This window comes from Ranitomeya variabilis, chromosome 5 (assembly GCF_051348905.1).
Source record: "Ranitomeya variabilis isolate aRanVar5 chromosome 5, aRanVar5.hap1, whole genome shotgun sequence".
NCBI classification, from domain to species: Eukaryota; Metazoa; Chordata; class Amphibia; order Anura; family Dendrobatidae; genus Ranitomeya; species Ranitomeya variabilis.
Genome location: NC_135236.1, coordinates 130084777 through 130101128, shown reverse-complemented (window position 1 = coordinate 130101128; position 16352 = coordinate 130084777). Strand labels below are relative to the sequence as shown.

Below are 16352 nucleotides of genomic sequence, written 5' to 3'. Positions count from 1 at the left end.
CCCAGGCGCGAAAGGGAATCCAACGTAATGCGGACACTTGCTTCGCAGGCATGAAAAGATGGACCTTTGACCAGAAGGTCGTCTAGGTATGGCAACACGACCACTCCTCGGGAGTGCAGGATGGCCATGACAGCCGCCATGACCTTCGCGAATACCCTGGGTGCTGTGGCAAGACCGAAGGGCAAGGCCGTGAATTGAAAATGGTCCTCTTGGATGGCGAAACGGAGGAACCTTTGGTGTGGCGGAAAGATTGGAATGTGAAGATAAGCATCTCTGATGTCTAATGATGCTAGGAACTCGTCTTGCTCCAATGAGGAAATGACCGACCGAAGGGACTCCATCCGGAAGTGTCGTACCTTTACGTGCTTGTTTAGGAGTTTCAAGTCCAAGATGGGGCGCACGGACCCGTCCTTCTTTGGTACGACGAAGAGGTTTGAGTAGAAACCACCGAATCTCTCGTGTTCCGGAACCGGAACGATGACCCCGTTTTGGCGGAGGGAATCGATGGCGCAATGGAGAGCGCTTGACTGAGCTCTTGAACTTGGGAGACGAGAGGGAAAAAACCGAGCTGGACGGGAGACGGAAAATTCTATTTTGTAATCAGACGACACCAGGTCTCTGACCCATTCGTCGGGGATGACGGAAAGCCAGACATGACGAAAAAGAAGCAGGCGTCCGCCTACCTTGGTGGTGTCGACTGGAATACTCCCCGAGTCATTGTGAAGGAAATCTGGCAGGTTTAGAACCTCTGGTTCTGGGTTGTCTAGGTCTTCCTCTCCAGGACTGATTCGGTTTGTAAGAAGGCCGAGAGTCTCTGTCTGTGCGTGTAGATCGTTCTGATCTAGACAATGCAGTGGAGTTGGACCAGAAAGGGCCACCTCAAAAGGGGCGAAAACTAAAATACCGTTGGCGCTGAAAAGCAGCTTTTGGTCTGTGTTGAGGGAGGAACTTGCTTTTTCCCCCTGTAGCATCGGAAATAAGTTGGTCCAATTCTTCTCCAAATAGGCTTTTGAAGCCGCTGTTGCCGCACAGTCTGCTGCGTCTAAAGATGCGTACATCACATAATCTGCTGCCATAGCAATTTGTTTGGCGAGGTCCGCCGCTTCAGCTGGAAGGGCGTGGTCCTGAAAGGAAGGTGCCAGAGTATCTGCCCAGAAAACCATAGCTTTGGCGACCCATGCCGCAGCGAAGGAAGGGAATAGGGAGGAACCTGAGGCTTCATACACTGATGGCGCTCTGTGGGACTTTTAATTGATGCCCCGTCAGGTACTGATAACAGCGTTTTGGTAGCCAATCGCGACACCGGAGGATCCACCAGCGGTGGTTCCGTCCAATCCTTAACCAGCTCTGAGGAAAAAGGATATTTAGATTCCAGAGCCTTTTTGCCTGTAAAGCGTTTATCCGGTCGCTCCCTGTGCCTCTTAACTATCTCTAGAAAATCCGGATGGGAGGCGAACACCTTATGGGATCGCTTGTTTCTAGTGAAGGAAACTGCGTGATCCGGAGCTGAATTAGGGTCATCATTAACCTTTAGCGCATGATTGACAGCCTCAATGAGGGAGTCAACAGTTGAACGGAACTCTGGGGAATCCGGGTCTATGGACGCCTCAGACTCATACTCAGAGTCGTGATCGGTTCTAGCCCCTGGGGAGGGTGAGCGAGAAGTGGAGCTATTGGAGGCTGAATGGCATGGTGAATGATCGGGAGAGGTAGTGCGGATCCGTTTTGTGGATGTCCGAACCTCCTGTGGGTGAGAGCGGCCCCTGCTGGCCGACGATTCCCCTGTAATAGAGGGGTCTCTTAACCCAGGAAAACGAACGCCCCGTTCCCCAGAGGGGTCATGAAGGGATTCAATTGCCTTAGCTAGCGAAGCCACGGATTGGGACAGGGACGTGGCCCACTCAGGGGGACTAGGATCACTGGGGTCGGTAGCGGCGGAGGGCTCCTGGGCACATTGGGCATCACAGGTTGAGCAGAACGGGGAGCTCTGAGGCCTGGGAAGAGGAGCCTGACAGGTGGTACAAGCAGAGAAAAAGGTGGTATGAACCTTAGTAACCTTTTTACCCCTTGACTGGGAAATGTTGTACCCCAATGTAATGCACAGAGCTGCTATGAGGAAGCTGAGGGGTAGCGCTGCAGGGAAGCAGAGCCGTCTCCTTACCCGGTCCTGTGCCCCGCAATTGAGTGGAGAAGGAAGATCCTCTGTGGGGGTGAGAGAAAAGACTGGCCGGCGCTGCATGCAGGGGGAAGATGGCTGCCGAGACCCTGAAGTGTAGTCTCGCAGGGAGCGAGAAGCGCCAGAAGCGTGGGCGGGGCCGTAGGAGTGATGCGTGGAGTGGGCGGAGCCTACCGGAGTGCTGCCTAGAAAGGGCCGAAGCCGGGGACTACATTTCTGGCCTCGGCCGGCGCGCGCGGGGAAAAGAATCGCGTCGCTCTGTAAAGGATCCTGCCGCTAAGGAGTCCCCCCAGAAAAGGTGAGCCACCATAGAAAAAACCAACCCCTAGGCCATACCCAGTGGCAGGGGCGCGCGCCATCTGCACTTACCCCATAAAGGTGTCCGGGCTACTTGGGACGGTGCAGGGTTGGGGAAGCCTCCATCCACCATCCCCATGAAAGGGGGGTGGAGAGGAACCGTCCGCCTCCTTCCATCATCCGCTCTTTTTCAGTGGTGATGCAGTGGGGGCTGCACGGACGCCACAGTGGAAGAGTGCCTCTGTACAGCCGAGGGTGAAACCTGGTGGGCAGGGCAGATGTCCGGCAATAAAAGGCCTGGCTGCAGAAGAGGATACTGGAGGTAACACACCAGTGCTCGTCTGTTACTTGGGGGGGAGATCGGTGCCCGTGAAAGGGGCCCGTCGCCCAAAAAGGTCAGCTCAGGCAGTGGCTTCCCACGTCGCAGGAGAGGATACGGAGAGGTGAAACTCCCGTGCTCGCCTGTTGTTGGTTCGGGGGAGATCGGAACATGAGAGAATCCATCGCCCCCTTCGTCCAGAATAACAAGGTTTAAATCCAGTGTGCCTCCTACGGACACTAAGGCTACTTTCACACTGGCGTTATCTGCATTACGTCGCAATGCGTCGTTTTGCCGAAAAAATGCATCCTGCAAAAGTGCTTGCAGGATGCGTTTTTTCTGCATTGACTAACATTATCGACGCATTTGCGACGCAATGACACACGTCGCAACCGTCGTGCGACGGTTGCGCCGTGCTGTGGCGGACCGTCGGGAGCAAAAAACGTTACATGTAAAGTTTTTTGCTCCCAACGGTCCGCTTTTTCCGACGCCGGAACTCCGCCCCCACCTTTTTCCGATGCCGGAACTCCGCCCCCACCTCCCCGCACCTCACAATGGGGCAGCGGATGCGCTGGAAAAATGCATCCGCTGCCCCCGTTGTGAGGCGGAGACATCGCTAGCGTCGGGAACCTCGGCCCGACGCACCGCGACGGGCCGAGCCCGACGCTAGTGTGAAAGTAGCCTAAGCTTGAACTGGGTCTCTGGAAGCCAGCATAAGGGTGTATACTGCAGGGGAGGAGCTAACCTTTTTTGTCTCAACTTAGTGTCAGCCTCCTAGTGACAGCAGCATAACACCCATGGTCCTGTGTCCCCCAATGTGCCGAAGGAGAAATTCATCATAACTTACCCCTCAGAAACGTTCTCCAGTCTTTGAGGAGCACGCCTCGTAATGAGTTTGACGCATCTTACCCCAGCGCACCGTTCATCAAGACTGATGTGCGCGACCACAGTCTTGATGAACCTGGGCCTTTATACCTATTTGGTAGATAGTTGATAAATACACCACTTTAAGGACACCATCTGTATACTGAAGGCTAGATGCTTCAGGCCAGTAAGGTTCTGCCAGGATATAATGGGTCAGGATCACAACACTCAGTTATGCTATTAATGTCCATCTTAGGATCCATTTGGTAACCAGTTGATGTTTTCTGATAAGTGTTTAAGATGCATTTTTCCATTACCAAGGACGTGGAGATGGGCTGAAATGGTGACAAAGTGCTGACTTTGTGGATTCTTAGCTCTGCACACGTAAACTCCAGCATGATGGGCCTGCACCTGCTGAATCAGAAGACTGCCCTCTCCCAGCAGGATGATATCAAAGGAGATTGGTTTTCCATCTGCACAACAGACAATAAGTAGGTTACTTCTCATAAGACCATGAAATGACGTGCTTCAGAATTCACAATACAAAAGTAAAACTCTAGGAGCAATGTTGGGATATGACGCTTGCCTCTAAGACTCTATTCACATCTGTATGATAAATAGTGAGTATACCACAAAGCTGGATCTCCAACAGAGACAAACAGGCACCTATAATTGTGTTCGTTTAGTTCTGCCATGTTTTCCATTGTTTTGACAGGTAAAATAGTGCTGAGTGTTGTGCAATTTTTCCTGTCAAATATGGTAGAACCTTTGATGGAGATACGAACCCTGCAAGACAATAAGTAGTCGGAGGCATAGATGGAAGGAGGTTCACGCTGCATTTGTGCACTTACTCAGGAACTTTTCCCAACATATACTGTAATGCCTCCAAAGGTCCCCATCCACCAGATGGAGGTCAAAAGTGTGTTCTTTCGGTCTCCATCTCGGAGGTATATGTCTGTATTCTGTTTGTTTTACTGTATAGGAAAGCGCAGCAGGCAGCATTTTCCTATACACAGGGTTAATGCAATGTATGAATTAGAAATAATCAACCCACAAGGCCCTTCATAGAATCAGGAGCTAGGCACATATAAGATTATACAAAAAGACTTTATGAGATTCATAAAGTCATCATTAGTAACTTCAAATCAATATTTCAACAAAAAAACAAAGGGAGTCTTTAAAGCCAAATATATTTATATTGTATTATCCACATTAAACTAGCCATATGGAAAGGACATTAAAGATGACATGTCAGGTCATAAGTAACAGTGCAAGTGCATATCAAATATAACAGAAAGACACTGAATCTCCTAAATAGATAATCATATCATGTAGGTAACAGACATAATCTTACCCATAATAGGGTGCATTATGCAACATGACCACCAACCGTGCCCCCATGCTCAATCCCTCTTGCTTCCTCAGGGGGTGACACTCCATCTCCCATCATTGCCCCTCTGACGTCTCAGCGCATCATGCAAGATGACATCATTACAATGCGCCCCCTGTACTGAGATGTGCAGAGGATCTGAAGACACTATGAACAGACTGGAGCAGAGGGGGAACGGGCAGTGGTGAGCACTTTTTTTTTTAATGTGGGGCCTATTATACTGTATGGAGCACTATGGGGCTCATTATACTGTATGGAGCAATACATGGGGCCATTACAATGTTTAGAGCACTATGTGGGTCCTTTATACTGCATTGAGCACTGTGTGGAGCCATTATACTGTATAGAACACTATGTGGGGCCATTATGCTGTACAGCGCAGTATATAGAGCCATTATACTATATGGAGAATTATGTGGGGCCATTATACTCTATGGAGCACTATGTGGGGCCATTATACTATATGGAGCACTTTTTGTGGCTATTATACTTTTTGGACACTACATGGGGCCCAATAAACTGAATGGAGCACTATGTGGGCCCATTATACTGAATGGAACACTATATGGGGCCCTTTGTAATATAAGAAGCACTATGTTAGGCCATTATACTGTATGGAGCATTATGTGGGGCAATTATACTGTACGGAGTACTATGTGGGGCTATTATACTGTATGGAGCACTATGTGGGGCCATTATACTGTATGGAGCACTTTTTGTGGCCATTACACTGTATGGAGAACTATGTGGGGCAATTATACTGTATGGAGCACTATGTGAGGTCATTATGCTGTAGATAGCAGTATGTGGGGCCATTATACTGTAAGGAGCACTATGGTGGGCCATTATATTGTAGACAGCAGTATGTGGGGCCATTATAATGTATAGAGTACTATGGAGGGCATTATATTGTATAGAGCAGTATGTGGGGCCATTATACTGTATGGAGAACTATGAGGAGCCATTATACTGTATAGCCATTATACTGTATGGAGAACTTTTTGTGGCCATTATACTGTATCAACACTATATGGGGCCGAGTATACATTATGGAGCACTATGTGGGGCCCTTTATAATATTTGGAGCGCTATGTGAGGCCATTATACTGTATGGAGCACTATGTGGGGCTATTATAATGTATAGAGCACTTTTCGTGGACATTATACTGTATGGAGCACTGTGTGACCATTATACTGTATGGAGAACTAGGTGGGGCCATTATACTGAATGGAATTCAATGCAGGGCTCCGTTATGCTGTTTGGAGGACGATGTGGAGCCCATTATTCTGTAAGGGGCACTTTTTGGGGCCATTATACTGTAAGGATGGCTGTGTGGGGATAAAAGTTGGAGAATCATACCGTGATGGAGCCACCATTTTTTGTTGGGGGGATTGAGGGAGGGGGTACAGTAAGGTCATCATACTGTGCATGTGGAAAAGTTCACTGCGGGGGTATCATACTGTGTTTGGGGGCACTTTTGTTTGCATCATACTTTATTATCTGCATTATTTAAGGTTTTTTGTCCTTTGTTATTACACATGAAATTAGACCATTGGGCCATACGCTTTTTATTGCTCTTACATAACATAATATTCTAATATTTTATTCTAAGACCTATTTACTAAAATGAACTTTGTTTATGGGACAACCCCATTAAGTTTATTTCAATCTGAAAAAGTTAGTTCTTCTAATTGATGATTAAGAAAGATTTCCTCAATTGTAGACATTTTTTTTAATAAATATCAAGTTTGGCCAGCGACTTTGTCCAAGCTTTTAATTTCGGTCCTCTTCCTTGTGTTTTTGAGTTTGACATCCCTGGCATAGAGGTATTACAGCATGCAATTACCATATATACTAGAGTATAAGCCGAGATTTTCAGCCCACTTTTTTGGGCTGAAAGTCCCCCTCTCGGCTTATACTCGAGTCATACCCAGGGGTCGGCAGGGGAGGGGGAGCGGGGGCTGTCTAATAACACTCACCTGCTCCTGGCGCGGCCCCTGCAGGTCCCTGCTTCCCGGCGCTGCAGTTTCTTCCTGTAGTGAGCGGTCACATGGTACCGCTCATTACAGTAATGAATATGCGGCTCCACCTCCCATAGGGGTGGTGCCGCATATTCATCACTGTAATGAGCGGTAACGGTGACAGCTCACTACAGGAAGAAAATGCGGCGCCAGGGAACAGACGTGAAGGGACCTCGCCGGGAGCAGGTGAGTAAGACGGGGGCAGTGCACGATATTCACCTTGTCCTCGTTCCACCGTCGGCGCCGCTGTGTCTTCCAGTGACCCTCAGGTCAGAGGGCGCGGTGACGCGATTAGTGCGCGCCGCCCTCTTCCTGAACATTGGTGCAGAGGATGGGAAGACACAGCAGCGGTCAGCGGTGGAACGGGGAGCAGGTGACTATAGCAAGTGCCGGGGGCCGGAGAGGTGAGTATGTAATTTTTTTATTTTTTTAATCGCAGCAACAGCATATGGGGCAAATATCTGTATGGAGCATCTTATGTGGCCATGTGCAGGGTTATATGGGGCAAATATCTGTATGGAGCATCTTATGGGGCCATGTGCAGCGTTATATGGGGGCAAATATCTGTATGGAGCATCTTATGTGGCCATGTGCAGCATGATATGGGGGCAAATATCTGTATGGAGCATCTTATGGGGCCATAATCAGCATTTGTGTAGCACTATATGGGGGCAAATATCTGTATGGAGCATCTTATGGGGCCATAATCCACATTTGTGGAGCATTATACGGGGCAAATGTCTGTATGGAGCATCTTACGGGGTCATAATCAGCATTTGTGCAGCATTATATGGGGCGTATTTTGTATGGAGCATCTTATGGAGCCCATCATAAACTGTATGGAGCATTATATGGGGCTCCTGATTCAATATGGATATTCAAAAACACTTAACCTACTGATGTCTCAATTAATTTTACTTTTATTGGTATCTATTTTTATGTTTGAAATTTACCAGTAGCTGCTGCATTTTCCACCCTAGGCTTATACTCGAGTCATTAAGTTTTCCCAGTTTTTTGTGGCAAAATTAGGGGGGTCGGCTTATACTTGAGTATATACGGTAGATAGCTGAGGAATAATTGGTACATGTCAGTGTTGAAAATTTTACCAGCTACCAATGGTGCAAGATGTCAAGAAACTCCGGTCAGTCAAAGAGTTAAAAATGTAACGTAGTGTTTCTGTCAAAAGATCAATGCTTACCTTGACGAGACCAGGAGATGACCGGTGTCACATCCCCCTCAGCTATACACTCCATTACTGCACTCTGACCCACTGCCACCGTCAGGTTCTGCGGAGCTCTGACAATTGTAAGCTCATCAGGTAATGGTTTCCAATCTAGATGAGGCAGCAAACAAGAAAATGATCCAAGATTACGCACATATTCACACCCTCATATGTGCAATCCAACAACGGGGGAGTCTATAAAACAGCTTTCTAGCACAAAAAAATAGTACATTTTGCCTGAACATTTTTGCTCTAGAATTTTGATTTTTGCCCTTCAGGTGACATTTGAAAAGTGACAAGAAAAGTGTGTGGCTTAAGTAGGAGGGTACAGCCCGAACAATTCACCAAAAAAAAAAAATATATATATATAAAGATGGGTGTATGTGTGTATGTGTGTGTATGTATCGAGCCACGCCCACTCCACATAGCCCCGCCCACTATGCATAGCAGGCACAGGCCACATCTAGCTCCGTGGTGTCTAGAATGGAGGTGCTCCTGTGAGGCACGACATCAAGGGAAAGGGAGGAGCCTCATGGATAGAGATGTGAGGGGGGAAATGAGAAATGTCATGGGGAAAATGAGAGAAGTGAGGTGCTGCTGCAGTATGGGGCTGTGTATAGAGAAGAGCGAGGCGCTGCAGGTGGAGGCTGTGTATAAGGCCACATTCACACGCTCAGTATTTGGTCAGTATTTTACCTCAATATTTATAAGCCAAAACCACGAGCGGGAGAAAAATACAGAAGTGGTGATGTGTTTCTAATATGCTTTTCCTCTGATTGTTTTGCTCCAAGTTTTATTTGTAAATACTGAGGTAAAAATACTGACCAAATAATGTGTGAACGAGGTCTAATACAGGAGGAGATTACTCACAGGTATATACTATATACAGGGGAGATGACACACAGGTATATACTATATACAGGGGAGATGACATACAGGTATATACTATATACAGGAGGAGATTACACACAGTTATATACTATATACAGGGGAGATGACACACAGGTATATACTATATACTATATACAGGAGGAGATGACATACAGGTATATACTATATACAGGAGGAGATGACATACAGGTATATACTATATACAGGGGAGACGACATACAGGTATATACTATATAAATGAGGAGATGACATACAGGTATATACTATATACAGGAGGAGATGACATACAGGTATATACTATATACGGGGAAATGACATACAGGTATATACTATATACAGGGGAGATGACACACAGGTATATACTACATACAGGAGGAGATGACATACAGGTATATACTATAAACAGGAGGAGATGACATACAGGTATATACTATATACAGGAGATGACATACAGGTATATACTATATACAGGGGAGATTACACACAGGTATATACTATATACAGGAGGAGATTACACACAGGTATATAATATATACAGGGGAGATGACACACAGATATATACTATAAATAGGAGGAGATGACATACAGGTATATACTATATACAGGGGAGATTACACACAGGTATATACTATATACAGGAGGAGATTACAAACAGGTATATACTATAAACAGGGGAGATGACACACGTATATACTATAAACAGGAGGAGATGACATACAGGTATATACAATAAACAGGGGAGATAACATACAGGTATATACTATATACAGGGGAGATGAAACACAGGTATATACTATATACAGGAGATGACATACAGGAATATACTATATACAGGAGCAGATGACACACAGGTATATACTATATACAGGGGAGATGGCACACAGGTATATACTATATACAGGGGAGATGGCACACAGGTATATACTATATACAGGAGGAGATGACACAGGTATATACTATATACAGGGGAGATGGCACACAGGTATATACTACATGAGGAGGAGATGACATACAGGTATATACTATATACAGGAGGAGATGACATACAGGTATATACTATATATAGGAGGAGATGACATACAGGTATATACTATATACAGGGGAGATTACACACAGATATATACTATATACAGGAGGAGATTACAAACAGGTATATACTATATACAGGGGAGATGACACACAGGTATATACTATAAACAGGAGGAGATGACATACAGGTATATACTATAAACAGGGGAGATGAGATACAGGTATATACTATATACAGGAGGAGATGACATACAGGTATATACTATATACAGGGGAGATGAAACACAGGTATATACTATATACAGGAGATGACATACAGGAATATACTATATACAGGAGCAGATGACACACAGGTATATACTATATACAGGGGAGATGGCACACAGGTATATACTATATACAAGAGATGACATACAGGTATTGTTATGACCCCAATGGTGAGGGTCTCAGAGGAACAAGTAAGTCTGCGAAGTACAAAAATCCAGCTCATAGGGCAGTGGTAACTGGGTTGACCATATATCTACTCCTAACGCCAACACTAGAAGTAGCCGGGGAACATGCCTACGTTGGTCGCTAGATGTCTCGCGCCAGCCGGAGGACTAACTACCCCTAGAAGAGGAAAACAAAGACCTCTCTTGCCTCCAGATAATAGACCCCAAAAGTTGGATACAAGCCCCCCACAAATAATAACGGTGAGGTAAGAGGAAATGACAAACACAGAGATGAACTAGGTTTAGCAAAGAGAGGCCCACTTACTAATAGCAGAATGTAGTAAGATAACTTATATGGTCAACGAAAACCCTATCAAAATTCCACACTGGAAATTCAAGAACCCCCGAACCGTCTAACGGCCCGGGAGGAGAACTCCAGCCTCCCTAGAGCTTCCAGCAAGGTTAGGATACAGATTATGTACAAGCTGGACAAAAATGCAAACAAAAACAAATAGCAAAAAGCAAGAAAGCAGACTTAGCTTAATCTAGCAGGAACCAGGATCAGTAGACAAGAGCACAACAGATTAGCTCTGATTACAACGTTGCCAGGCATTGAACTGAAGGTCCAGGGAGCTTATATAGCAACACCCCTGAACTAACGGCCCAGGTGAGCATACAAGGGATGACTGACATACCCAGATTCAAATCACTAGTAACCACTAGAGGGAGCCAAAAAGCAAATTCACAACAGGTATATACTATATACAGGAGGAGATGACATACAGGTATATACTATATATAGGAGATGACATACAGGTATATACTATATACAGGGGAGATGACATACAGGTATATACTACATACAGGAGATGACATACAGGTATATAATATATACAGGAGAGATGACACACAGGTATATACTATATACAGGAGATGACATACAGGTATATACTATATACAGGAGCAGATGACACACAGGTATATACTTTATACAGGGGAGATGACACACAGGTATATACTATATACAGGAGGAGATGACATACAGGTATATACTATATACAAGAGATGACACACAGGTATATACTATATACAGGAGGAGATGACATACAGGTATATACTATATACAGGGGAGATGACACACAGGTATATACTATATACAGGAGATTACACACAGGTATATACTATATACAGGGGAGATGACACAGGTATATACTATATACAGGAGGAGATGACATACAGGTATATACTATATACAGGAGGAGATGACATACAGGTATATACTATATACAGGAGGAGATGACATACAGGTATATACTATACAGAGATGACATACAGGTATATACTATATACAGGGGAGATGACATACAGGTATATACTATATACAGGAGGAGATGACATACAGGTATATACTATATACAGGGGAGATGACATACAGGTTTGTACTATATACAGGGGAGATGACATACAGGTATATACTATTCACAGGAGATGGCATACAAGTATATACTATATACAGAAGGAGATGACATACAGGTATATACTATATACAGGAGGAGATGACACACAGGAATATACTATATACAGGAGGAGATGACATACAGGTATATACTATATACAGGAGGAAATGACATACAGCTATATACTATATACAGGAAGAGATGACATACAGGTATGCACTATATACAGGGGAGATGACATACAGGTATTTACTATATACAGGGGAGATGACATACATATACAGTGCAGACCAAAAGTTTGGACACACCTTCTCATTTAAAGATTTTTCTGTATTTTCATTAACACATGTGGAATTATATACCGTACTTAACAAAAAAGTGTGAAACAACTGAAATTATGTCTTATATTCTAGGTTCTTCAAACCAGCCACCTTTTGCTTTGATGACTGCTTTGCACACTCTTGGAAGCTCATCAAGAGAATGCAAGAGGTAGTGACCGGGAATGGTTTTCACTTCACAGGTGTGCCCTGTCAGGTTTAATAAGTGGGATTTCTTGCCTTATAAATGGGGTTGGGACCATCAGTTGTGTTGTGCAGAAGTCTGGTGGATACACAGCTGATAGTCCTACTGAATAGACTGTTAGCTGCTTTTTTCTTGCCATAATACAAATTCTAAGTAAAGAAAAATTAGTGACCATCATTACTTTAAGAAATGAAGGTCAGTCAGTCCGAAAAATTTGACAAACTTTGAAAGTGTCCCCAAGTGCAGTGGCAAAAACCATCAAGCGCTACAAAGAAACTGACTCACATGAGGACCGCCCCAGGAATGGAAGACCAAGAGTCACCTCTGCTTCTGAGGATAAGTTTATCCGAGTCACCAGCCTCAGAAATCGCAGGTTAACAGCAGCTCAGATTAGAGACCAGGTCAATGCCACACAGAGTTCTAGCAACAGACACATCTCTACAACAACTGTTAAGAGGAGACTTTGTGCAGCAGGCCTTCATGGTAAAATAGCTGCTAGGAAACACTGCTAAGAAAAGGCAACAAGCAGAAGAGACTTGTTCGGGCTAAAGAACACAAGGAATGGACATTAGACCAGTGGAAATCTGTGCTTTGGTCTGAGGAGTCCAAATTTGAGATCTTTGGTTCCAACCACTGTGTCTTTGTGCGACGCAGAAAAGGTGAACGGATGGACTCTACATGCCGGGTTCCCACCGTGAAGCATGGAGGAGGAGGTGTGATGGTGTGGGGGTGCTTTGCTGGTGACACTGTTGGGGATTTATTCAAAATTGAAGGCATACTGAACCAGCATGGCTACCACAGCATCTTGCAGCGGCATGCTATTCCATCCGGTTTACGTTTAGTTGGACCATCATTTATTCTTCAACAGGACAATGACCCCAAACACACCTCCAGGCTGTGTAAGGGCTATTTGACCAACAAGGAGAGTGATGGGGTGCTACGCCAGATGATCTGGCCTCCACAGTCACCAGTCCTGAACCCAATCGAGATGGTTTGGGGTGAGCTGGACCGCAGAGTGAAGGCAAAAGGGCCAACAAGTGCTAAGCATCTCTGGGAACTCCTTCAAGATTGTTGGAAGACCATTCCCGGTGACTACCTCTTGAAGCTGATCAAGAGAATGCCAAGAGTGTGCAAAGCAGTCATCAAAGCAAAAGGTGGCTACTTTGAAGAACCTAGAATATAAGACATAATTTCAGTACATTTTTTTTTAAGTATATAATTCCACACGTGTTAATTCATAGTTTTCATGCTTTCAGTGTGAATTTATAATTTTCATAGTCATGAAAATACATAAAAATCTTTAAATGAGAAGGTGTGTCCAAACTTTTGGTCTGTACTGTATATACTGAGGGGAAAATGAGAGGTGTGAGGGGGAAAATGAGAGAAGTGAGGTGCTATAACTAACCACAGTTAGATACTATGCCCGGGCAACGCCAAGCTTTTCAGCTAGTGTATTAATAAAGGAAGTAAATGATGTCACAAGCAGCACAAATTTTCACCTGCTCATTACATGCATAGTCTTCATTTTCTGACTTAATGAGAACCCAAACTGCTTGATAATGAATTTACTCCAATAGACTTTTGTTTAGGACTGTCTCAGGAAGTTATTTCCAAAAGTAGAGCTGTGTATATGCCATGTAATGTGTATATGTGTTATACAAATAATCCAGGACAGCTGTACAAATCTCTGGGCCAGGTTTCTACAATGTATTCGTCTGGAATGCGGCTATTAACATCACTGGATACAATTATACCAACTTCTCAGCTTGGAGCAGAACTAGTCAATGTACAGGTTTAGAAAGTTGTACAACTTTTCATTAAAAAAAAAACTGTCAGCATGATTGTGTAATGTAAAGTAATGACATGGCTGTAATGGCGCTGGAATACTGATTACATTGATACCTTTGATGAAGAAATCTGCTTTATGGTTCTTCATTAATCAACATTTGAAGTCTCTTGCTAATTAGATTTCGGTGCACAGGGGCCGGACAGTAACTGAATCTTTTCCTCCTTGTATGTGATCCCCGACTCCCCCCCCTACCTCTGGTCTTTAAATGATAGATCACTGCTGAGATTACAAGCAGAGGAGGTAGGTCATTCACAGAGCGGAGGCAGACGGAGGGGCCGGGATTACAGACCAGGAGGAGGCCAAGTGCACAGTCCGCTGTGCACCAAAAGCTAATTAGCAGGAAACTTCAAATGCTGATTAAAGAAGAACCAGAAAGCGGATTTCTTCACCAAAACTATCAATTACATCAGCATTACAATGCCACTACCGCCATGTCTTAACTTTGCATTACAAAATCATGGTGACACATTCTCTTTAAATAAGGATTAAAGACGTTTTCCCAAAATCATAAGTTATCGCCTATTCAATATCGATCCTTGTCATAAGGGATAACTTGCTGACAACTGCTGGGAAACCCAGCAATCCTGATAATTGGACTCCAGGAACTAAGGAACCCCCATCCTGAATGGAGCTGAATGGAATTTCCAATAGTCCCATTCTCAGGATCATTAAGGGTCCCAGCGATTGGACCCCAATTAATCAGCAAATTATCGTATGGATACTGAATAACTTGTGATTTTGCTCTCTCACATTTTTATGCCATGCGATCTCCAGGAGAGCCAGTGCAGACACCGCCGGTACAGCTCCGCCACCTGAGGTGAGTATAGGTGTTATTATTTTCCTGGGGGCAAATATACATATTGAGAAGGGGAAGTCCGAGTAGTGGACAAACCCATTAAACACTGGTGGTGTATACTTAAGAGTAGGCCAGTATGTTTAATCTATAAGGGTCTGACCCCTAGAGTCATTATTCTGCAAAACCAGAAATGCCCAATAGTGACGGCTATGTCTGGTATTGGAGCTCAGTCCTATTCATCTGCACTCACATGTAAGGGGCTGCAGCTGTGGAAAAAAGGGGACGTGGAGCTTGCTGGCACATGGTGGTCACTTCATTCTGCTAATCATGGTCATCAGTGAATGCCCCTTTAAGTCTTTACCAATTATTTCCCAGATATTTTAAACTGTACACGACTCTGATATTTTTTATAATAGTAAAAAGAAGCACGAAATGACCTTTTTGTACAGAAAGTTGAGCTTCGTTGCTATATCGGATGGTCAGTGAGTTGGCAGCAACGCAGCGATATAACCCCTCATCTTCCTGCTGGACGCCAATGATCTGCAGGACACCAGAAGGAAGGATGACGATCCTGAAATATAACACAGAACTCCTGAGCTGAGGTCTCCAGAATCAGGGACACCCTCTGTAGGTGGAGAACTTCTAGCTGATACTATTTACGCCAAATTCTTCATAATGGTAAACGTGGTTCATGAATGTTGTGCAAAGTCAAAATGGTCTTTATTTTTATCAGCAAACTTTTTTTTGCGGAAAAAGTCACACATTTCACAAAATTGTATCTAAACATCTGGTGTCCTTAAAATGTCTTCAGGGGGGACTAAAGTACATTTGTGATAAATTTTGCGATTTGTCAAAATGTCGCAAAACAAAAATCGTGAGAAAACATTGGGAAATAATAAACTTTGTCCACAATGGCATTTGAGAAACCGAAAAAAACCCACACATATAAACAGATATGAAATGAACTTTAAAAATGGTGCAAAATAAAAGAACAGTTAGACCTAGATGAAAAATAGGTGAAAAGAAAAACAAAAAAGGCAAAAATGCAATAAATGAATCAGCCCCAAAGACTGCAACATCAAAACAG

General features: G+C 44.3%; 1 protein-coding gene across 1 annotated transcript in view; it reads right to left on the bottom strand.

Moving 5' to 3' along the window:
- The window catches only part of IGDCC4 (immunoglobulin superfamily DCC subclass member 4), a 124909-nt gene that overhangs the window by 37188 nt on the left and 71369 nt on the right, over positions 1 to 16352 (bottom strand). The window contains exons 4-6 of the mRNA XM_077263310.1: positions 15703 to 15836; positions 8267 to 8401; positions 3974 to 4129 (exon numbers count right to left, since the gene is read on the bottom strand). Of these exons, the coding sequence (XP_077119425.1) occupies positions 3974 to 4129; positions 8267 to 8401; positions 15703 to 15836 (425 nt within the window). The remainder of the gene's footprint in view (positions 1 to 3973; positions 4130 to 8266; positions 8402 to 15702; positions 15837 to 16352) is intronic.